General features: G+C 26.0%; 2 protein-coding genes across 3 annotated transcripts in view; one reads left to right on the top strand and one right to left on the bottom strand.

The window, feature by feature from the left end:
- The first annotated feature begins 2,634 nt into the window (after nucleotides 1–2,634).
- The window catches only part of LOC136978529 (cAMP-dependent protein kinase catalytic subunit 1), a 191,787-nt gene continuing 167,568 nt past the window's right edge, over nucleotides 2,635–26,853 (top strand). Inside the window, exons 1-3 of one of the 2 annotated variants that reach the window (XM_067274245.1) lie at nucleotides 2,635–2,753; nucleotides 8,433–8,565; nucleotides 12,293–12,356. In XM_067274245.1, the coding sequence (XP_067130346.1) occupies nucleotides 12,320–12,356 (37 nt within the window). In that variant the 5' untranslated portion in view covers nucleotides 2,635–2,753; nucleotides 8,433–8,565; nucleotides 12,293–12,319. Of the gene's footprint in view, nucleotides 2,754–8,432; nucleotides 8,572–12,292; nucleotides 12,357–26,853 lie in introns of both variants that reach the window. The other variant, XM_067274243.1, reaches the window with a different exon arrangement.
- On the bottom strand, nucleotides 5,029–5,460 carry LOC136978509 (uncharacterized). Its single transcript, XM_067274225.1, has one exon. It carries the CDS (start codon nucleotides 5,458–5,460, stop codon nucleotides 5,029–5,031), a length of 432 nt encoding a protein of 143 aa, XP_067130326.1.

Raw genomic sequence — 26,853 nt, 5'->3', positions numbered from 1 at the left:
CTTACCCAGGGCATCACCTACATGAAACCTAAAAACAACAATACCACAGACCCCACACAATACAGACCAATTACATGTCTTCCAACACTCTACAAATTATTGACATCCTGTATCGCAAACAAAATATACAAACACGTTGAAGAACACAACATTCTAACAGAACAGCAAAAAGGTTGTCGTAGAAACCACAGGGGATGCAAAGAACAGTTACTCATAGATTCAGTCATTCTACGGCAAGCACACAGACAACACAGAAACATACACATGGCATATATAGACTACAGAAAAGCATTCGACAGTGTTCCACACAGTTGGCTGCTACATATTCTACACATGTACAAAATACATCCATCACTCATTGCATTCTTTCAAAACACTATGCAGCACTGGAGAACAACACTACATCTCAGGGTTAGTAACACTTCCATACAAACAAACCAAATTTTTATTAGGCGAGGAATATTTCAAGGAGATTCCTTGAGTCCTCTCTGGTTCTGCTTAGCCCTGAACCCATTATCCAACATGTTAAACAACACGCAATATGGTTACAATATCAGACACGAAAAAACAACACAGTTTACACTGTCACATCTCATGTACATGGATGACATAAAACTTTATGCATCCACACAAAAACAACTTCATCAACTCCTACAAATCACACATTCATACACCAAGGACATACAAATGAAATTTGGCCTAGATAAATGCAAAACACTTCACATAGAAAAAGGAATCCTGAAGAAAGAAGATTTTGCACTTGGAAATGGAGACATTATTGAATCCATGGAAGAGGGCGAGTTCTACAAGTATTTAGGATTCCAACAGGCCAAACTAACAGAACATACACAAATAAAGCAAAGATTAATTAAAGAATACCAAAGTAGGTTAAATGCTATTCTCAGAACACAATTAAATGCAAAACACACAGTTAAAGCAATAAACACATATGTCATCCCAGTACTCACATATTCTTTTGGAGTTATACATTGGACTCACACTGATCTTGAGCAACTCCAAAGGAAAACAAGAACAACACTTACTAAGCATAAACAACATCATCCTAAATCCGCCACAGAAAGATTAACCCTTCCACGTAAAGATGGCGGACGTGGCCTGATTGACATAGTTAACCTTCACTACAAACAAATACAGTCACTGCGAGAGTTTTTCTACAAAAAACAAGAAACATCACAATTACATAAAGCAGTAACTCTAGCAGACTCGAATAACACACCATTAAACTTACACTCACATCATATGGACACAACACAACATATAAAAAGCATAGACACCATTAAGCAATCGTGGGCTCGAAAGGCACTCCATGGCAGGCATCCTTACGATCTGGCCCAGGATTTTGTTGACAAAACTGCGTCAAACAGCTGGTTAGCTCGGGGATGCCTCTTTGGGGAGACGGAAGGATTCATGATTGCCATACAGGATCAGGTCATAAATACTAAAAACTACAGAAAACACATACTCAAAGATGCAACACTCACAAATGACACATGCAGAAAATGTCACATCATGCCAGAAACTATACAACACATCACCTCTGGTTGCAAGCTCTTGGCACAGACAGATTATTTACACAGACATAATCAAGTAGCAAATATAATACACCAAGAGCTTGCAAAGAAACACAAATTAGCAGACATCCACGAACCATACTACAAATACATTCCACAGACAGTATTGGAAAACAACACGCACAAAATGTACTACGACAGAGCCATAATCACAGATAAAACAATTTACCACAACAGACCAGACATCACACTCATTGACAAACACAATAAAATCACATACATTATAGACATATCCATTCCAAACACTCACAATATACAAAACGCATGCACTGAAAAAATTAGCAAGTACACAGAACTTGCCCAGGAAATAAGGCATCTGTGGAGGATGGATAGGGTGCTTATTGTACCTGTCGTTCTCTCCTCTACAGGTGTCATACCACACATACTACACAAAAGCCTGGGCACATTGGAATTGAATAGAAACACATACATCACTACTGCAGAAGGCCACTATATTGAATACATGTCATATTGTGAGAAAATTCCTGAATACAGACACACACACTGATACACTTCTTTAATTTCTGTTTTGGTTACTATGCATTTCACTTAAAAATTAATAAATAATAATACAGCGAGTATATATTTTTAAAGAATTTAAATATAAAAATAACATTAATAATAATAATAATAATAATAAAATTAACAAAATTTTAAATTTAGTTATAAAAACATCTAACAGATGGAAGCACGTTGACTCTTCCTTTATTATTCAAATTTAATAACACGTGCAAGTAATAACAATAAAATACAAAATTATGATTTAAATCATATTAAATTACTAAAATTTACATTTAAACGAATAATTTTAAAAAGTTAAGCTATATTGTAGATATTTATATTTTTATATTATTTTTTTACCATTTAACAATAGTTTATGAATGACACGGCATTTATCATTAATGCGTTAAGATACAATTGGATAATATCATCAAAGCGAAACATGAAGTAATATATACGAATGTCGAACTGATCACGTGGTAGAAACGTGGAGTATTTTACTTGTTTTTGTAATTAAATGAACCAATGAGATAACTCGTATCTCGATTATCTTTGTTAAGTTTAGGTTTAAAGTTCGTCTAGTTGTATAGATTTATCATTGTGTAAAGTTGATTTAACAAAGTTTGTGAAGTATATTTTTATACTGTTCGATAGAATAAGGTGAGAATATTGCTTTTAATAAGTAATTACTATTTAAAATATAATTTAGAATATAGAAAATAATTCCTAACATTAAAAAACATTGTATATATATGAAAGTATAGTGTACATTTTTGTATTGCGTAACACTAGTATTTTTTGTTTTATAATACACAATATAATTTATTTTATTTTATTTTTTTTTAATTTCAAGGTCTTACTTTCTAAACGGATATTAATAATTATTATTGTATTAGTTAGAAATTGTATAAAAATTTTTAAAGTATATTTAAAAGCCTTTTTTTGTGTATATATAAATAAACATCATTCCAGTATTTTAATATTATAATTATTAAATTATTATTTTACTTTATATTATTTTATTATTATATTAGTTAGAAAGTATACAAAAAATATTAAAGTAAATAAACGCCTACATCTTTTTTTTATATTGAAACTTTCTTCTAAATAATTACATTTTTTTTTTTAATTTTAGTTTTATATTTTATTACTTTTATATGTTGTATTAAATTTTTAAATGTTATATTACATATCTTAATTTAAATTTGATTTATTCTCTTAATTATGGTTAATAATTTAAATACGATTTTTTTTACTTTCAGTTTTAATTGTGATTTTAATTGTATTTAAAGTAAAAGTTAAATGGAATGACGAAAATTACACTTAATTTTGTTATAAATTTATCAGTTTTTAAATACATTTTGAACATTATAATAAAGAAATTTAATTTTTTTAAAATGAAATTAAGAAAGGAGGTTTATAATTTTAATTATCAAGTTTTAAGTGTATTTTTTTTTGTACTTTTAATTTTAATTAGATTAATATTTTAAATTTTATTTACTATTATCTAATATAAATTAGTTAGTTTTATTTTTAAGTTAAGGAATCAATTAATATTAAAATTATGTAAAAATTTTTTAAAATTAATATAAAATTAAATAGAGTATGAGAATTGCTGTTTTATTACAGTTTATTTACTTACAAATTATTATTTGTAATAAATTATAATTTTTCAAATTTTTACATTACTAAGTTGATAGTTTAATAGCGCTAAATAAATAATCGTTTATACTACAGTATTTAATTATGGTTATATTTTAACATGTAACGTCAGAGTTTAATTTTAATTAAATTATTTTAATTATGTTCAAAACAATTTTAAGATTACTATAAAATTGTAAAATGTTTTAACATGTTGCTGTTTACACGTTCTAAACACAGTACACAAATTATTTATAACACAACAACAAAACCATTTGTAATTTATTTTCAACACTAGTGAGTAACACTCTGGCACTCCACAAGCGAGTAACACTCAGGAACCCGACAATTAATTAATAAAGGCACAACACTGGTTCTTTGCCAGCCACACAGCCACACACTCTGGTCAGCACAGCTACACACTCTGGTCAGCACAGCTACACACTCCGGTCAGCACTGCCCGGCCACACTAAAGGGAAAGCACAATTTTTCCCTCTCTAGGCAGGAAAATCTCTCCCCGCATTCCCAAGTCTATAGTTACACAACACACCTGACACGTGTGACAGAGCTGTGGACTGTACATCAACACTATGTAACATAAACACACGTGTTACAATTTTGTTAAATTGAATATCGAACTTAACAAAAATAAAATAGATTTATTATAATTTTTTATAAATTAAATTTATTATTATTCTTGTGTCGATTCCGGCCATCTTTGGACCACGTACAAACAACTAATTATGACTTGCTTTTCCCTCTTCCGTTTCCTTTGTTCTTCTTCCTTTCTTCCCAATACTTCTTCATTCTATCACTCTGCTGTTGTCTTTGCTCCTGAGTGAAGATTCATTCACGTCTGTTCTTCCTTTACTTGAAAACCCTTGAAGTTCTTTATTTTACGTGGTATTTCTAAACCTTTCCCTGTTCTGAATATCTTCTTCAGATACGTCCATTACTGCCAGGTCTTTTTGGGTATCATTGATCCATTGATCCATTGATTCTTATTCTTTTGGTTGTTGAAATAAGTAAAAATTTGTTTTGTTAGCCTATTTCCCCCCATTCTTTTTGTGTCCAAAGAAACTTACTCACCTTCTCCGAATTACATCCGAGAGTCTTGGGATTCTTTGATAGAGCTCTTTATTGCTCCTTAGTACGTAGTTACCATGTTCATCTATTTTCGGCCCCAGAATTTCCCTCCTCTTTTTCCTCCATATTTTCTATTTCCCCCATTTTTAGAGTAACAATGCCTTCTGCTGCATAAAGTGCTTGGAGTTTTATCACTGTGTTATAATGTTTAATTTTTGCGTTGATGGAGATTGATTTTTTTATTGTAAATGTCTTTGGAAAGTTGATAGGCAATTTCCAACTTCCGTGTTCTGGCATAATTTGCTTCTTTAGACAACTCGTTCGTTTCAATAATTTCTCCAAGATATTTAAATTTTGATACTTTGTTAATTTCTCCAAATTCTGTTTTTAGTGATTTTGGGGCTCCTGAAATATTTGTCATGTACTCAGTTTTGGACGTAGAAATTTGTAAGCCTGCTTTCTTCGCAATTTTTCCTAGGAGGTTAATTTGAGTGATGGCTGAATTTATATACTTAGCAAAGGCCGCAAAATCATCTGCAAAAGCCAAGCTGTTGATTTTTACTCCTTTGTGTTTGGTTCCTAATTTGATTTGGTTATTTATCCCAGCTTCTTGTAATGCTTTTTCCCATTCTTGAATCATCTTTTCTAGCACGCAGTTAAAGAGTATGGGTGAGAGTCCATCTCCTTGTCGAACTCCAGTTTTGATTTCGAATTGCTCAGAAATTTTTCCAAGGAATTTTACTTTTGATTTAGTATTTGTAAGGGACTGTTTGATCAAATTTATCAGTTTATCATCTACACCAAATTTATTAAGTGTAGAGAACAATTGGTCTATCAATGGAATAATAGGCTTTTATAAAATCTACAAAAGTGACAACATAGTTGCATTTCGTCATGGTGTAATGCCTAATTATAGATTTCAAATTGAAGATTTGTTCTATGCATGACCTTCCTATGAAACCTCCCTGATATTCTCCTAAGTGCTCGTCAACTTGTTTTTCTAGTCTGGTTCTTATTACATCTGATAAAATTTTGTACGTTACTGGGAGAAGTGATGTTCCTCTATAGTTATTTGTATCTGTTCTGTCTCCTTTCTTATGTAGTGGATGGATTAATGCACATTTCCACTCTTTCAGGTATCTCTTCTGTTTCCCAAATTTTTTGAATTATGTTGAGCAGAGCTTTTCTTAGGTTTGGACCAGCAATCTTCCACATTTCTGCTACAATACCATCTTCTCCAGACGCTTTGTGATTTTTTAGTTTCTGGATTGTTTTTTGTATCTCTGCTAAATCAGGCGGTGGAGTGCTAACATTTTGGGTTTTCGGTTGTTGGAAACTTAGCCTTTCTTGGAGCTCCCCACAGTTCAGAAGTTTTCGAAAATAGTTTGCCAACTGTTTGCAGGTCTCGGAGTTGCTCAGCGCTAATTCTCCAATCTCCTTTTTAAAACACAGACTGGAAGATTGATATTTTTGAATGTTTTATAAAAGTCTGTTGTGTTTTTCTTTTGAAAGGATTCTTCAATTAGTTCTAATTGTTTTCTGTTAAACATCCTCTTGGCAGTCCTTAGTATTTTAGCTGTAGACTTTCTAATTTCTTTGAAGTTCTTATACTTTTCCTGGGTTTTATTTGAGTACCATTTTCTCCAGGCATGGATTCTATTATCTAAAGCTTCATCACATTCTGCGTTCCTCCATCTGTGTTTTCGAGATCTTCTTAGAGGAGCAACTTCCTCAGCCGCTTTTATGATGTTTGTTGATATCTGTTCCCAATTTCCACTGTTAATGCCCTCTGTTTTTTGTCTGAATCTGGAAGACTCTTCCTGAAGTTTTGTTCTATCACTTGTCTCGATTTTTTGAGTTTTTCTTAGTGTTTTTCTTCGGGGAATTATTCTGGTTTTTATTTATGTTAGGTAGTGGTCTGTTTCAAAATTAATTCCTTTTTTGACTTTGACATTCAAAATTTCTTTCTAATTCTATTTGGATATTGCCAGATGATCTATTTGAAATTATCTAAGTTCCAGATTCGGGGACCTCCATGTATTCTGTTTCCTTGGAAGTTTTTTGAAATTTGTTGACATTAGTTTGAGTTTGAAAGTTTTACAGAGATCAATTAATCTTAGGCCATTTTCGTTTGTCCTTTTGTGTGCAGGATACTTGCCTAAGATACTCCGAAAAGATTTTTCTTTTCCTACCTGCGCATTGAAATCACCCACAAGGATTTTGACATTTTCGTGAGGGATTTTGCTTATTTCACCTTCCAATTGTTCCCAGAACTGCTCTACTTTAGTGGGATTTTTCCCGTTATCTTCATTGATTGGTGCATGACAATTGATAAACGTGTACGACTTGTTTGCACATTTAAAAGTTAAAAGTGATAGTCTGCTAGATGGGGATTGAAATTTAGTGTTTACTATTCTGTGTACGCAGAATGCCATTCCAAGATGGGGTGTGTTCCTCATTATCCTTTTACCGGGTTTCCCATTGAAATACCTGTAGTTTTCTGAATCAGTTATGTTGACATCTGTGAACCTTGTTTCTTGTATTGCCAGGATCAGGGTATTTTCCTCTCCCAACATTTGGCTTAATTGCTTTAATTTACCCACTTTAAGCATCGAGTTAACATTTAGTGTTCCAAAGAAATATGTCGTCTTAGGTTTAATTTTAGGGTTTTTAAGATAATCCAATTTGTTTTCGCATGGTGTTTTGGGCTCCCCAGAATCCTCAGGCCCAGTTGTGTTGCCTATGGCAACGGTGGATTTTCCTTTGGGGTTACCACCTGGAGTAGTTTTTCCTTTGAACTTTTCCATCATGCATAATTGTTTGGAATTTAAGTTTGGGGAAACAAAAGCAGATGTTTGTTTCAATGTTACAACTAAGATTGTAAGTCCTAGAGGATTTTAATCAGCCACTTCTGACATGGAGAACCGACACTGACCAGAGTACCACTCGATACGACAACCGTCGTGTCTGGATTTAAATTTATAATAAAAAATAAAAAATAAAATAAGAATTATTTAAAATTAAAAAAATTATAATCATTTTAGTTTCGCAATATTAATATTTATAAGATTAAATAATATTACAAATTTCTTTTTTATAATAACCACTAGTTTAACCAATGATAATTGGTTACTTTAATCAATTAATTAGTTTTTTGATAATTGATTTTTGTGATAAGTAATTTACACAATGTCAATTGTATCAGGCTTTAAATGGATCATTATTACTTTGTTTTATTTATTATTAATTTCGGGACTGGATTTACACAAAAAGTAAACACAGCTTATAGTCTTACATTTCTATATTTATTAGTTTATTTAGAGGAATGGCTTTTTACATGTTATAGGGATTTGTAACAGCTCTAAAGTTAGGGCTCTTGTAAGTCCGATTAACTATACTGTAGTTAGGGTTTCATGTTTTTATTATTATTATTATTTGATGGAGGGATGGGCCTTGTATATGATAGTTTAAGGCTGTAATAAGTTTATATCCAACCTTGGTTAGTTTCTTATTATTACAATAAGAAATGAGCTTGCACATTTTTAAACAACGTTTCCTTACAGATGTCATTATTTTTATTTATATTTAACGATAAGAATTTTTGAATTTCAGTTTGTCATTTGGAATTTTCGTTATATCAATTATGTATTCAAGCATCAATAACTTGAAGAGTTGTAGAAGTTAAAAGGATCAAATTACTTGATACTTTCAAAGAATATTTTCGACGTAAAGAGTTATTGAACCTGTAATTGTTAAGTATTTTATGTTTATCTGAATTATTTTTTATATTTATGTATTAATAAAATTTAAATGTAAAATATGTTCAACAGATCTTATGTTGATGAATGTATTTTATGTTTCTATTAAATATTCCTAAAATAATGAACAGTTTATAAGGGAGAATGATGTGGCTCGAACCAGTCACAAGTATGGAGTCCTACTCTCACCATAGGCCATAAAATCAAGGTCGTGCTCCACGCGGGTTTTTGGGTCTAACTCGCATTTGGAAACAATTAAAAAATTAAATAAAATTAAAATTAAATAGTGCATTGTATATAACCTATATTTATTTTATGCTCATTCAGTTCATCCTTAGTCTATGCATTATATTACTCTATATATCTCTATATTGTAAAAAATAATAAAATTCGTTTCGTATCATTTTTTTCATAAAACTAACAAAATTTGAGGCCCAGTTGTATCCAAAGTCTGAATATAATGGTAGTGCTGACCTCCCTCTGTATGGGCCTTATAATAAATATATTAATTTTTTATATATATTTATTATTTTACTAGCACATAGAGACACAAATACACTGGTAAGTACACACAAACACACACACATATATATATTAAAAAAAAAAAAATAGAGGCTCTCTGTATCCCAGGATCAGTGCTAAATAGTTCTACTGATTTCGTTCTGTTTGACCTTATTACAAGCACACATTAACGTTTTATCCATATATTTAAGATATTTAAGGTACATAGATCTGCAGACACATTGGCATATATACACAGTACATATTAGAAAGATGTACTGATGTATCCAGCTTTATAATGTCCAGCATAGTTTGTATCTAGCTTTATAATGTCCATGTTTTAGAGAGTTTAGATTACCAAAATCCTTAATTTAGAAATTTCATATTAGATTGAAAATAACTGAATAAAAATACAATGAAATTTAAAACCAAACTATAATTCATACAGACATGACCGTATTTACATATAAACTAAGCACTCTACAGTTTAGGCCCTCCTGCTTTTAAACATTATTATTCGATAGAGGGCGAAGGGCCCTTTATACCCGTATATAGCATCTTAGGGCCTTACAACATGCATAAATTCGGCCATTATACAGACTTTTGCAAACCGATATTTTCTCATAATAAAAATATTAAAAAATTAGAACAGAAAAAATTTTTAATATAAACTTATTCATTTTATTTATAATTAATTAAATGTTCTTAATTTGAAAATGTTTAAAGTAAATTAACGTTAATATAATTGTATTACTCCCTTATTTATTTCATAATTTATGAATAATATACATTCAATGTGTATAGTGCAATGTTATCAGTTAATCCATTTATACTGTTTAATTCTATTCCTAATAAATTAGTTTCATTATCATTTAACTAAATTTATCAATAATAAACTAAAATGCTGTACATTAAACTACTTTAAAATTATTTATAAATTATCTAAAGATAAAATAAATGAATCAATGAGTAATAAATATATTTAAATTAAAATATTTCCTGTTACAATTTAAATTAAGTATGATGTAATGCCTTAAAATAGAAAAATATTTTATTTAATATATGTATATATATATATTTCTTTAATTAAGAACAAGAGACATAACAGGGAGGTGATTTACAGTTGATTGTTAGATTATCCTTCAAAATTATTTATGGAAATAAATTAAGAAATAAAAATAAAATTTTTTATTTACATTTTTAAAAATTTTTATTTTTTAAATAAAATTAAAATGTTTTGTGTTCTCGTTTTTAAAATCTGCTCATTATAATAAAATTAATATATTTAACACAACTTATATACTATTTTTGATACAATTAATCATTTCTTGAGATGGAAATAGACATTGCATGTCTTTTTATAAATCATTAATTATTTGCGTAATTTTTTCTAATAAATGCTCTTATATGACACGTATAACAGACTATGACAGTTTAAAGGCCTTAGCAAGCCTTAGCGAGGCCGTTTTCTACAAGTTTATATAATACTGTAGAATCTTGATATTGTGCAAGATTCCGAGTAGCCTACTAGTCTAAGACCCGAGAATCGACAAGCTTATATTTGTGCTTATCTGAGGCCTTTAAAAAACGCAAAAGGCCTTAGCTAAAGCCTAAATTATTAATCAATACTGTATAAAAATTTATTAACTTGTACTCTCTATACAGAAATTCTCTTCTCTCGCTTATTATTTCTACTGATCAAGAGATTGATTTTCTTATCAATAATTAATTTTATTTATTTTTATGAACAGTTTTACACTGTTTCCATTTAAAAAAACCAATATCATAAGTTTATCTTCGTGAAACGACATTATTTATACACTCATTTTATATCCTTAAAATTTAAATGACTTTATAAAAGTACATGAAAGATTCGTGCACTTTTTATTAACGAATATCTTTTGTATAAAACGTTGTACATTCTTAATTATAGAATTTAAATGTGTATTTAACTATTTTAAAATTATATACAGTGTATATATTTACATCTAGTAAATAAACCTTAATTCTATAAAAAAAATAATTAATTAAATACTTCAGTTGTATCAATACTACATCAAATGTTTTCAAACTATTTACATCAACATTTTCATTAATGATATTTATATATTTATACGTATATGTGTATATTAGTATTTAGAATCGTCTAGAACAGTTATGGATCTTCTGACCATAGTAAAAGCTCTATAGACGCCATGTATTGCAGCAGCGCATTTAGAAATATGGCACCACTGCCCCTGACAACACCTAAAACATGCAAGCGACCCCAGACTAATATTATCACTTATACACTGAATGATTCTATTTTATAATTTAAATTCTGTAGTAACTGTATTTTTATAGGTTTTTAAATATCGAAAGGGCAAAGAACACTATTGAAAACCCATGGTTAGTAACCTTTCGAAAACCTGATTTGTTCATACAAAATATATTCATATATTAATGCTACTTAACTGATATGTCTTACTTTGCAAGCTTTTAATTTGCCCTAATTCCTTTATGGATTGTTTCTACATAAAATTATTTTCTTATTATTTTATTATTATTATTATTACTTTGAATTTTTCCCTAAAAATACACCTAAGGATTCGGGCCTAACAAGCCTAACGGAAAATCTGCCACTTGTCAGGATTCTCCGAGACAGTTCCCAAATTTATATAAACACATAAATAATATAAATAAATTTTCTTAAAATAAACATAAATTAAAAAGAATATGAAGAGATACAGTAGGCATATATATATTTTTTCTTATTTCAACATAATTTATTTCTTAAATTACTGACGATAATAAAATAATAAAAACCCAGACATTACTTTGTTTACCTTTAAAACGATTATTGCACATTTATTTAAAGTTAAGATAAGTTATTATCCTATTGAGAAGACTGCGTTAGAAAATAAAAATTATTGATAAATAAACAAAGTAGCTACTGAGATTATTTTTTAAAAATTAAATGAATTTAATTAATTTTAAACGCCCTATGTTTAGATTCAAAGTTTTAATTAACTCTAAAACAACTCGTAATAAAATTTAAATATTTCTGGTGTATTATTTACTTTAATTTTCATTAAAATGTAGAAAACTAATTACTTAAGTAATGAATAATTACTAAATTTAATTAGAAATATTTAAAATTTATAATTAAAATTTAATAAAAATTAATTATTAAAAAGTCATTTTTATAAATTTTTATAAAAATTCTTATAATAGGTTTCGCTTTCAAGTAATCGAGTCAACATGTTTTGTATAAAATGGCCAAAGAAAGTGTGTCAGGGTAAGTAAATATTATTTTTATCTATTTTCGCATGTCCTATTAACACTATGAACTATGTACTATATAATTAAAAAATAATAAAAATAAAAACTTTAACTGCTTCTAATTTAAAATAGGTCTTATTATCTTTATCATACATAATATGTTACTCTATCAACCAATGAAATATATAATATGTGAAAGAGCTGCAATTAAGAATTTGTTTTTAAAAAATAGTTATAAAATTTATAAACTTTAATAAAGAACAAATTTATAATTATTAAATTAATAGTAATTTATAAACAATTTTCATTTATTTTTACTAATTTGTATAATTAATATACAATTGTATATGTAAAGCTTATTTAGTTTTGTTTTAATTTATAAATTTTGAATGAAGTTTTATATATTCTATCAATTTTTTTTTACATTTTATTCATAAATTATTAAATATTTTATTAAAAATCATGAATTCTTTCTTATAAAATCATTTTTATTCATAGAATAATTTTACATCATGTTTAAAAATGCAAGTTTATAAGTTTTATTTTGTTTAATTTAAACATTAAATATTTTATTTTAAAAGAATTTAATAATTTTTAAGTCTTGTATAAATTAGCAAATAGGTTATTGTGTTAAAATTAGATTTATAAAATAATAAAGAGTAAGGAATAAAATTAATTTCATTAAAATTTTAATTATTTTATATGAAAACAAAACTGTCAAACTCCAATTTTAAATTGTGTAAATAATGTAAGAATTTTTTTTTCCATTTCAAATTAATAATTAATTAATTATAAATACAAGAAAAAAAATATGTAAAAATATATAACTGATTTTAAATGAAGCTTGATTAATTTAATTGTTTTATTTTTATATATTATTCTTTATAATTATATAAAATTATTTTTTTTTAAAAAAAAGTTTAGTATATTTTACAAAATATTTTAATTTTAAAACTGTATGACTATTCAATTGAAAAATATCAATTATGCATAAGTGTTTTCATTAGTTTCTCTGTATCAGAGTTTCTTTTGTATAAACTTTCATTTAATACCTCTTCAATAATAATTCTTTCCTTGTTTTACATAAATATCTCTCTATTTGTAAAATGACTTTTGATAATTTCTTGATAAAAGAACTGTTAATGGGTTTGTGATAAAAGAAATCTATTCATTTTGCTGATAAAAATATTTGTTTTTTTTAAAATGAATAATTTTAATAATGGAAATTAAATAGGATCAGAGTTATAAATAACTTTATTAAATTCTTAAATTAAAATTTTAAAATGTTGATTAAATTATATGAAAAATAGATTCAGATTTTAAAATGTAAACATCAATTCTCATTGATAAATTATAAGAGATATTTGCATTATTATTTTCTTAATTAAGAAGCTACACGAATGGCAATTTTCAGATATTTTCGCTATTTTATTTTTATAACAACCTTGCCTATAGGCCATCCTCGTGTATAAGCCGCAAATATGTAAAAGAATGTCGAATATCCTGTGAATAAGATGCTTTCGCGTATATAACCCGCAGCCCATAGACAAGGTAGGTATACCTTTCTATGGGGTATACAAGAGAACAAATAGAAAAATCATATGTTTCTATTAAATGAAGATAAATAAAGAAAAATATTTGGTTTTTAAAATAATTTATATAGGAAAATTTTATTATAAATATGGTATTTTGTTTATAATTGCAAAAATATTTTTGGATAAGTATTATGAAACTCACATTCTGACAAATAAAAAAAGATCTATTTATATAGGTAGAATGATAACAAAAATTCTATATAATTCTAGTTTCAAAGAAAATATTTATCGTAAATTCTAATATTTTATTCTGAATGTCAATCTGGATATAAAATGATTGATGCTTCACATACGTTAACAAATAACAAAATGCAGTTTCATCGTGATGACAATGTATTAAAAATTCGAAATTAAAATGGCTTACAAAATAAATGCTTTGTGTTGATAAAGTTGTTTAAGTGAAACGATAAAAAATATATAAAAAATTCAAACTTTTTACAGAGGTCAGTGCAATGGCAATGCAATGAAGATCTATGTAAACTAATGTAGACTGTTGCAAGCAAAGTACAGCATTTATATAGAATAGAATACATTATTATATTATCGTAAATAAATGGTTTCTTTATAAATCAAACCGAATTTATTTTCTAAAAAGAATAATATAACAGAAATATTTACTTGTGAACTGAAGGACACCATAATCGGAGATGCCCTTTAAACAAAAACAAAACCATATCAAGAATTATTATTAGATTTTAGAGACTAGTTTTAGAGATAAATTTAGATTTTGGTAGAATCATGCCTAAAATCCACTGCGAAAATTCGATTTTATTGAAAGATTTATATAAATAAATAACGATAAGTATGATTTCATTTGAATGAAGGCTTACAACATATCTATTTGTTAAGAAATTTCGAAATTAAACTCATTCTATTACCTTATTTTAGATCAATATTGTATTTTAAACGGAATAAGTGATTATTTATCATACAAATTCTCTTATAAATATAGAAAGATTCATAACGTTGTATATGAAATTCATTGACAAGTTTGAAAAAAGTAGCAATTTTCTTCTTCAGAAGCTCGTGTTATATTTTAAGTACGAACTGATTTCATTTAGACTCATTTAACATCTATAATTCAATTTTTAAATTGTTATTAACTATTTTGATGACGTTTTCTAAAAATTTAAATATTTCAGTAATCCGTATTTCTGCAAAAATAATGTTTCTTAATGAGTCTCAATATTGATGCCAATGTCCATGTTCATGTTACCAGCCAAAGTTATTAGTTTACTTAAGCATAATTCGAATTTAATAAGCCTTGCGAATTAAATCAAGCAAGAATTTCTCAAATTTTCTAACATTGCATTTATATTATTATTAAATTATTGTCGAATGAACTTAAATCCAAACTCAACTCGAGCATATAGATTTAATCAAATTCTCATATTTTCAGGAGATTAGACTGTAGAATAAAATAAATTATTATGTGATTTAAAACGAATAAATCATAAAATATTACAAATTATTCAGTATTTAAGTGTAAAACTTGACACATAATTGTTTTAATTTTATTTAATTACATGTAATAACGTTTCTACGATTGTAATCAAAATCGTAAATTTGTAATTAACTTAATTACAACTTAAAATATTTATATGAAAATTATTTTTGAAAATTACACTTTGTAAATATAATTTAAAATCATTAAATTAGTTACAAGAAGTGATTTAAGGAGAATATTTAAATTAGGTAACAAAGGAAAAAATATATTGTTAAGTTACAATTGTTGTTTACAAATCTTTTAATTCTTATTTATTTTTATTGCCTTGAGTTTTAAATGTTTTTAAATATCGTACACTAATACAATGTATTGTGTAATTTTATTTAGAAAAACATAAGTAGATTATTTTAATCCCTAATTAATGTGTGACACAGATTTAAATTGCGAAAGATTTGCGAAAGGTACGAGTAGTTTTCGAAGGAAAAGATGAAGAATTTTTATAATATTTAAGAAAAAAACTTTTTTAAAAGTTTTTATACGGCAAGAATATTAAGAATTTAAAGTTTTTATTTATTTCTCTACCTGCTTAACTACAAATAATAAGCACACGACATAGCTTTTGGGTGTTTAGAAGATCCATAATAAACTAATGTCACATCTACATTACAACGAACTTTTGTAAAGAGGTTCTATCAAAGAGACATCTTACAAAACCTCTCACAGAACCTATTAAGGAGGAAATTAGTAGGTCCATTTGACACTCACATTTACAGAGGCTTCAAAAACATTACTTCTTTGACGAGTCTCAATATTGAGTCTATATCCGTGTCTATCTTAATATTGCTTGCCAAAACCATTAAATTAATTAAGCATAATCTAATTTTAATAAATCATACAAATAAAAAGAAGTAAAATTTTCTGGTCGTGCATTAATTACGTTTAAAGGACGACAATTTCAAAAACAATTGTTATGAATTATTTATTCATTGTATATTTTGTATCCAGAGATGCTTTTTATATCTATGATGTTTAATGTTATTGCAATTGTTTTAAGATGATTCTTTATTGTAATAATAAATTTAAATAATAAATTAATACATTATAATTGTAGTTTTCTCTCTTTTACTTTTAAACGCTATTATCTTATTACAAATATAAACGTTTTCTCTTGCCTTTTTTCAATTTTAAATCCTTAATGTTAATTGTTATTGTTCTAAGAAACAGTTTTATTGGTATGAAGATAAAATTAATGATTTCAATTTCAAATGAGATGAAAGAAATTAAATTAGAATTACGAATCACCCAAACACAGTGCATAAATAATTATTCTTGGATCGCAGATGAGAATGGACTACAATATTCACTTTCTTAAAATCTAACGAAAGAAGAAATCTCTCAAAACTTTAATCATCTTTGTTGTATCTTTCCATATAATTTTGAGCTATTCTTAAAATAATTTTACAAATCTTGTTATACTTTCAGAGCGAGACAATACATTAATATAATATTAAAAACATACTCGCTTCAAATTGAATATCTGATGCTAAATTATAGAGAACAGAAGATTCTTCAGGAAAACAATATTCATAAAATGCAACAATTTTAAGAGCAAGAAAGACATTAAGAATGTATTTGGAAATTTACATTTTAAATTATTATTATAATTTCAAATATGGGGAGAGATATTCAATATAATATTGAAATGTTTTCTTTAGGACATTACCATTTAACTGTTTAACAATATGCCTAAAGTGAAGAAGTCAAGAAATCATTCCGATTAAAAGAAACACATATTCGTGACTAATGAAAAAGCGTGAGAATTAAATCAGCTAAAGTTAACGAATAATCGATTATTACATGAATAAATATTAACTAATAAGTTAATAAGGCAATTAATTTAACTTTAATAAAATTTAAATGATAAAATAATATTTTTGTTTTACTTTTTTTTACGTTCAAAAAGTATTATCAAACTCACGTCTGAGCTTTTACTGTTTTATCAACACGTTATTAAAGTTATCCAAGAAATCGATTAGTCAGCTTTCTCATTAATAAAACATTCAGTTATTTAACTTCTCATGCAAAAATCAATAATAGTTCTTTTTAGTGTTTATGCGAGATCTTTTATTGATATTTTTAACTTTCTATTGCTTTAAAGGACCCAAATTGTTAAGGGATAAAATTAAGTATAATCCTTTAGAAGAATAAAAGTTACACGTAAAGGCAGTTATCACTTTTTCCTGTTATTAAACGTTCCATTATCAATAGAATACCATTCTGTCATTTCATTGTAAAGAAACGTGAGCTGAGAACCTAATTATGTTTCCTGTATCCAGTAAACTTCAATTAGAATAATAATGAATTGAGTTTACAGATCAGGAATTCTACTTTTATATTTTATTGACTTTTTTTAAAATATAGCTGATAGTTTTGAAAGCATAAATTTTACATAAATATACTCTAAAAACCATTCATTAAAAAATTATGCTTTCTAATTTAAACAAAAAAATTTTCTTTTGTTTATAAAAAGACATAAATATTTAAAAATTATCATTTAAATTATATTAGAATTATCTTCCAGTTCTTTACTTACAGTTTTATGATTTAAAAATTTACTAAAATAGCCCAAAAATTAATTAATCGAGCTGCTATATTTTAAGAAGTTAAAACTGGTTTGGCCACCCTGTATATTTTTCTTATTTTATTTATGCAAAATAAGTAAAAAATATATATATATTTAAATATACGTATATAATTAAAGAAAATTTTAATTTGTGATTCTGTAATTTGTAATTTAACTTTTTTTACCATTTCGTAGAGATTCCTGATGGAGGACCTCAAACTTTAATATTTTATGCACAAAGATTAAAATTTGTGTTTATTTGTTTTATCGGATTTCATTTCAACACTTTCGGCTTCTGATAAAGAAAATTTACCATTATATTTATATTAATCAAATTGATTGTATTAATTTTAAGTGTAGGCTCGCCTTTTGTCAGATTTAAATTTTATGCAACAAATCCTTTTAATTGCAATAAATATATCCCGATTACGTTAAGGAATACAGCAAATTACTTCCCACTTGATTGTATATACAAATATTTTGCTGCGATACTATCATATAAATTAATGAATTAAGTTTCAGAAATAGGAATTTATTAATATACAGTATTATTTTAAATTCTAATTATACAAAGATGTTAAATTAATTTACATCAATATGTTTAATAAAATGTACACAAAATTAATGCTTTCGATGTTAAAATTTGAAACGGAATGATCTAAATCAGGGTGGCCAACACGTCGATCGCGATCGACCGGTCGATCGCCAAGCCAATTTTGGTCGATCGCTAGCGATGTCTTGACTTAATGTATTATATTTGTAACCGAACGCAACTGTATGCATGCAGTTATGACTCGACTCATAAGCAGTGAGTGCACTTTTACTGAAACAGTGTATAAACTATAGTATGTATTTCACACTTTCCCCTCCCCACTTAGATTATGCCTATGACAACAAGTCGATCGTGACACATTTTTACGATAAAAAGTAGATCTTATGTGCACAAAAGTTGGCCACCCCTGATCTAAATGATCCAGAATAATGAAGATAATGTATTTCTATTTTTGATTCTTTATATGTGCTTATTTATTTATTTACTAAGAATAAATATTTTTTCATGTTATAAAAAAAAGGATTATTTTAGGATCAAAATTGACTTTGCTATCTGTTTTTATCTCTGTTATTTCCTTCTAAATCTTTCGGAAACTAGACAATTGAAATCTTTAGATTTTGATAGATGCAATTTCCTTTAAGACTTTCTTATTCATCCCCATTTGTTATTCAAGCTTCTTCTTACAGTTGTATGTGATGATAAACGACATGGCATCTCTCGTGATCCATCTGTATCAATAGAATTTTATTTTATCTGAAATAATATTTATTTATTTAAGTAGTATCGAAGGTAGAACTCATAACGCGGGGGTAAAAAAATATAAATTAAAAATACATAAATTTAAAAAAAACAAAGCAAAAAATAATATCAACGATGTACAAAATGCAATAAGATAATTAGTATCGTAAGTAGAAGCGAATTCTGCCAAAAATGTATCTGGAATATTGTAATTTTGAGTAGATTTTCCTAATAATTTTTCTTGTAGCCATACAAAATTGCATCTATTCAGTATTTTTAAGCAGACGAAATGGAGGTCAACGTACATTACTTGACAGATTTCAGTACGATTCTTAAGAATGGCAGTAAAATTATTTTTAAATTCTAATAGTAAATGTTCACACGTATGTTGCTTTTTTTAAATGAAGAATTAACCATTTAATTAAGAAAAAAGCATTACAATATCTTATAATATCAAAATTTCTCAATTGGAAGTTCACACCGCTCAAGAATGAAGTAGTTGACGATTCTCAGAACTCTCAAGAATGATTTTCCTTAATCCTGATTAATATCACGACTATCAAATATCTTGACAACGGACACAAGCTGTAAAGATTAAGAACGTACTTTTTCTTTATTCCTCTACTTTCTTTTCTATAAAAGAAGTACAGTATTCAATTTTGAATACTCTAAAGCTTTACTATGATAATTATTTTATAAGAATTAAATTATTCTTTACAAGTTATTATTAAATATTAGAATAAAATGATAAGTTAATTTAATGAAGAGAATTTTTTAAATACTGATAATATTGTATACAATATGGTTCTCATTTTACGATATATTTTGTACGTCACGTTACAATATATTCTTCATCACGTGAAGTAGTAAAACATGGACCACCTGAAGGATCATGTTATTGCGTGTACATTACGAATATGTATCTTCAGGTGTTGTCATTCCTGTATGTCCCTTCAGGTGATTCCTGTTTTCTAGCTTTATGTGATATACCATAGCCTTCAAGTACGTACAGAAATAGAAATAAAGAATTGAAATCTAAGGATCTATGAAGCCATGGTGTATCAGATGAAGCTACAAAACATGACTATATTCGTGTGTGCACATAATTCCAGATGTATAAAAGCATATTTTAAAACTTACAGATAATTATATAATAAAATGAGTCATTTATTTATGCATATTTTAAACTCGCACACGAATAATATTTCATAAATTTATTATCTGATGTATAATGTTTGTAATCTCCAGTAAAAGAAAACTGTGATGAAAACAATTGAATTATGTAACTATTTATTTCATAAATTGATGAAACAATATTTGAAATATATACAATTTCTTGCGATTTAGTAAAAATCACGAACGAATTATGTTACGAGAAGACTATTTATAGTTAATGTTGCGAGTGAATATTTATAAATATTCTTCTTAAATGCAGAAAATAAATCAAAATAAATGATAAATAACGTCTTTTATGCATTTTAAGAAGGTATTTTGGTTGAAAAAGTGGAAAGATGAAGGAATAAATTTGAATTTATTTACCTTTATTCTTGCGTTTTTTACCCAGAATATGTTAAAATTTTAATTTAATAAAACGATGTATATAATTATTTATCTTTTAAAATATTATAATAAACAATTAAAATAATAATAAATTAGATATATCAAAAAATTTTATGTAAACTGTCAAACAGACTGATTTTTAACTGTAACGAAAAGTATTTCTTTTTTAATAAGGAAATAAATTAAAATCAATATTTTCTATCATCAGATTTTTTGATGACGTCATTCAATACGATATTTAATTTTTATGACGTACACATTTATTTAAAATTATTGGAGATAAGTACGTAGTTGAATTTCTCGATAAAAGATGACGCCACATTTCTTTTTTCGGTCGGCAAGTTGCCAATTTTTATTAAAGCAATATTTTCTCTGTATTTTATAAACAAGTAACCTATTGAACAATTTTAAATTTTAATGTCAAATTATTGTAATTTAATTTATTTTATATATAATATTTTAAAATTATTTTTGTATTAACGATTATGTAAAAAAATTATGTTCTGTATTTGCTATATAATAGTTTCTCCACCAAAATATCACGATTCCAAGAGTATTGCTAAAGTATTTTTATATAATTTTACAATGTCTTTATTGTAAAAAATGGGCCAAAACTTAAAAACAGCTTGAAAAACCCGTTTTAAATTACATAATATTTTATTTATTGAGCGCCGCCATTTTTTGAATATTTTATAATACAGAAATTTACTATAAATCATTAAAATTTAATAGTAAATATTTTAAATAAAACATTATATTAATATAAAATTAATTTTCGAAATAATTTTTCGATTTAAAATCACATTTCTCTGTTTAAAATAGCAAATTTATGAATATATTTATACTTGAATTTATGCTTATACAGTAAATTTTCAAATTCCTATTTTAAAAGTGAAATTAAGAAAATACTAGAACCCAAAATGTATGTTAATAATAACATTAATTGATTATATAAACTCTTGACCCAAAAAACTATTGATAAACTTTATTGATAACAAAGTTCTAGAATAGAACGTCATTATGAATGACGTTGAATATCCGTTTTATAAACGTTAAAAGGTTTATTTATAAATAAATTTTAAAAAAATTTATTTAAAATGTTTATATAATAATAATAATCATATAAATCATCTTAAACATTTTAAATGCATTAAAAAGAAAATCATAGATATTTTAAAATGCATTCTTATTTTCTGCCATCTGGTGTAATAAATTTAAACTATTTAGATAATAATTTTAAAATATTTATTTAAAAATACAATTTTCATATTAATTTTGAATTGAATATTTAAGTTTATTTATAAATTATTTCAATGATTATTATTAAAAATATTTATTAACTTCTTAAAAGGAATATTTTCCAAGAGTAAATATTCAATTGACTGAATGCTTTCATATTTGATATAAATTGCATCCTCACCTTCTTCCTCAGGAAGTAAAGTTTATAAACAGGAAGCAATTTATTCTCAAGTTGTTTCTCTTAAAAATTTCTTATTTTCTTCTTCCAGTGAAATGAAGCAAATTGTGAATTTAATTAATTTTTATGGACGATTTGAAATAATATAAAATATAATTATATTTTATTATAAAAAATCTCTGTATTTTTCCAATAACAATTTTTTAAAATCCTTATACTGTAATTAATATTACAAATAAGAAACATAAGTTATGTAAAATTATATAGTTGAATAGAGTAATTGAATATGATTCTTATACATATTTAATCATAGCTCATATATATCTCATATTAATTAAAGTATAAGAAGCATATCATGAAATCAAGCTGATGAATTAATTAATGAGGAGATGTAACTACTTATATATGAATTGAAAGAGAATATATGATACTTGAATATGAATTTGTAGTGATAACCGAGAGAAAAGGATAGATAATTTATAAATTTATTATATTATTATTATATTTAAATAACCAGAACCACTGGATCCTTTTGTTGCACTATTGTCATATGTAAAATAATAATGAAAGGAACCGGTCAATTCAAAGGTGATTTCTGTATACAATGCTGTGTCATCAGATTTATTGATGATTTGTGATCTTAACGGGAGTTTTTGATATTTATTTCTTTAAAATTTATATGGAGCATCTTTTGGATAATTTATTTAAATAGATACTTCTTCCCCAAACAATGAAGGTCCAAGAGTGAAATGAAGAGTCCAATCTTTTTCTAACCTAAACAATGTTGTTTCTAAATTTTCTTTATCATTTAGCTGATGAACCCGAACTTGTAGAGCAAGAGGATAATTACCAGGCATCATAGATGCGGCCATATTAAAGAATCTGATAAAGTTAGCCGAAACTTAAATTTTATGTCGTGAAGTAATAAACCATATACCTCATAAATTTATTATTATATATTATGAATCGATATAGCATATGTGATACTTTAATATATAGGCCTATTTGTAAGGATATACGGTTATGTGTACACGAATGGAAAGAGGATATGAGTCAACTGAACGTCAATTTGTAAAGCTATGTGATGTCTATGAAATGATAAAGTATAGTTTACTTAACAATATAGATTGAATAGAGAATGGAATTTACTACGAAAATATGAAATATTGGCATTTTAAAACAAATATTAAAAGTAGAAAATTGACCCAAAAATTATCCATTAATTTTGTTCAGTTAATATTATTTGCATACTTGCCAATGATATGAATATTTTAAATATTAACGAAGCAAACTTCATTTAAGGTGTGATGCAATAAATCATTTTTTCCGTCATTAAAAAAACCTATCATCAAGCAGTTCTGAGAAAAACATGTGTAACTACTCTAAAAAGAGAGAGATTGGAAACAGATTTCTTTAGAAAATGCCGAAGCCCAGTGTTGCTTCTTAACACTTCATTAATTATTACGGTTTTTTTAAAGTGATTAATAACTTGTTTTTAAATAAAATGTCTCCGAAAATAGGATAATTTATCATTTACGATAAAAGATAATAAATAATGTTTAGTTTTACCTTTATACATAAAACTAAACATAACTTATGATTAATAATAATAGAAAAAAACATATATATATATAAATTATAGTTAAATAATTCTCCAACAGATGGCACAAAAAAAATTATTTTATTATATTTAAATCTAAAAAAATTTTTTTTTGTAAATTTAATTTTAAAATATTCATATTAAATTATTTAATACATTTTAATATATTTTATATTTTTAAACTTATTTTTTATAACATTAAAACCCTATTAAAAAATATATAACTTGTCAATTCAATAACGACTGGTGTTTAACACTTAAAAACTTTTTTTATTGAATTAACTTAGCAAGTTTTAGATTTTATAGTTAAGTTATAGACTTTCGATGACATGCAATCGAAAGATATATAAAATTCGATTTATATGTGTCCTGCCTTTATTTTATCGAAGAAAAAAGAGAATCGATTGATAGTTGGGTGCAGTATTGTTTAGTCTTCTTTGTAATTCAATTCTTTTTATTTATTTATTTTTTTACTTATCATGCAACACTTGTTTTCGTGTTCCGTCAAAAGAATTACATGATGAAAGATTCATGTTTATAATAAAAAATATTGTATAAGAAGATATAATTGTAAAAATTGTATTTTAGTAATTAGAATTTATTTATTTAATTTCTTGAATTTTTATGTTAACCATTTAACTTGTTGATTAAAACACTTTTACCAAAGTAAAAGTTTAAGAGTTTTTCTCTTCTCTTAATCTTGTCGGTGAGACTAAAATCTGAAGAATATATATATATATTTTTTCAGTCCTCTCCCATTTTTCTTGGGTAAGAGTAGTGTGAAAAATCTTTTTCTTCTCTTATTCTTCTAGGTGGGCTCCAAAATTTGTCAGGTTCTTTCTTATTTCTCATGAGTGGCCGTAAAATATGAGTAATGTTTTATATTTCTTGAGTGAGACTAAAATATAAAAAAAATCTTTTTCGTTATATTCTTTTTCTTGTTCTTCTCGTATGAGCCAAAAAGCCAAATATTTGAAGAATTATTAAAAAATTACAAATTATTCTAATGATATTTGTAACAATTTATTACTTTTTAAGCAATAATTAAAGTTTAAAACCTTTAAAACGAGCAACATTGATATAATACATTATATATTCCGTAAAAAATTATATTAAAATGATATAAATTAATATAGATATGATATAATATATTATATGAATGTTAATTTTCCATTAAAAGTATAAAATATTTTGAAGATTTTATATTAATTATTTAATCAAGTTTTTATTCAGAAACTATTCAAAGTTTCACTCTCAAATTATAAATTTATTTATTGGATAAAAATTAAAATAAATTAAATTATTTAAGACATAAATTATAAAAAATTACGTTAAAATTGTTTCTAAATATTAAAATTAATAAGTTATATGCTTAAATAACTACATTAACATGACATAATAAGTGTATTGTTATATAATAAAAAATTAACTAGTGAAAGTAACGTGTAATATTAATAAAGGTAATTATCCTCTTTTTATTGTTAAAAATTAATTATGATCACATAATACATTATAAATAGTAAGTAAATAATATGATACAATTTTTTATCATTGAAATAATTACATAATTGAATTATAATTAAATTTAAGGTCACAGTGACATATGAATTAATTTAAATGTTAAATTTTTAAATTTTGTTCTTTGTAATAATATACATTAAATGTGGATATGGCTTTTATTTAAGCAGACATATGCGGATATGTATACATTACTTTACACACAAACATAATATATATATATATATATATATACATATTTATATTCATACTGTATATAAAATAGTGGATCCGGAATTTTTAGAGTGCAGAAAGGAAAAAATTTACCTCACAATATATTTTACTATCTGACGTACACGGCTTTACTTGGAAAAAGACTCCCAGAATTGGTGCAGCTGCGCCCTGTGCACCCCAAATCCGCCCCTCTACATATATCCTCTTAAACAAATTTTATGCAGATATATACATAAATATATACATAAACACGGCTTAAATTTCAACATTTAGTTTGAAGCTCGAGTTTAATGTATTAATGATGTCTAGAGGGATTAAAGCGTATGAAATTTTAGATAATACATTAGTATGATAATCAGAACCTTTTAATTACACGATATTAATTGGTTCCTATTTATAGGACTGTTAATTTCTGTTTCATCTACAGATACGATTTAAATCACTCCTTCTGATTATCCTTGACATTTTTAATGGGAAAACAGTAAATGGTATTGTCTAGAAATGATTTATTTTCAGTCATTATCGCATTGATTGTAATGCTATCCGCTATAAAATCATCAATCATTATTTATCACATTTACCGAAAATTATACGAAATTTTATGAATTTTAAATCGGTAAATGTAAACTTGTTACCATAAATCGTTCATTGAACAAATAGTCTAGTTTCTGTTATAGTTCTTGATATTTATCTTGATTATTGTGTCTTTAATGCGTGTAATAATGTTTAACAATAAGTTAAATTTAAAAATAAATAAAATAAATTGTTATATTTACTATTTTAATAACAACTTCCTTTAGAATGAAATTGATAAATACGAATAACAATTGCGTATTATACTGATTATCTGTGACGAAACAGACAACAACAATAGTGATAACATATCACACTTCATAGATAAATACTTTCTATAAAGTCAGATCCTTCAAATTGCTGTGTTAAATGTCATGAAGACGATTTTTGCTTACAAACTTATCAATTAGGATCTTCTAAATTGAAAACAATTTAACATTATCTCTTTGCCATGGCAACTCATTGTCAAGGTAACTGCTTCGATTTCTCTTAATTAGAATGTCTTGTTATAATCAGCTGATAATCTATTTTTTGGGGAAGGTAATTATGTTATGTAAAAAATTTATAACTAGATATTATAAATTATACATAAAACACTTTACAGAAGCAATAATTATATATTTAAACTATAAATTTCTATAAGAAAATTTATTATTATTATATAATTAGGAATTGA

Source organism: Centruroides vittatus, unplaced genomic scaffold, assembly GCF_030686945.1.
Source record: "Centruroides vittatus isolate TY-2023 unplaced genomic scaffold, ASM3068694v2 contig_545, whole genome shotgun sequence".
Classification (NCBI taxonomy): Eukaryota; Metazoa; Arthropoda; class Arachnida; order Scorpiones; family Buthidae; genus Centruroides; species Centruroides vittatus.
Note: the sequence above shows the minus strand (reverse complement) of the source record. Positions and strands in the feature narration are given on the sequence as shown.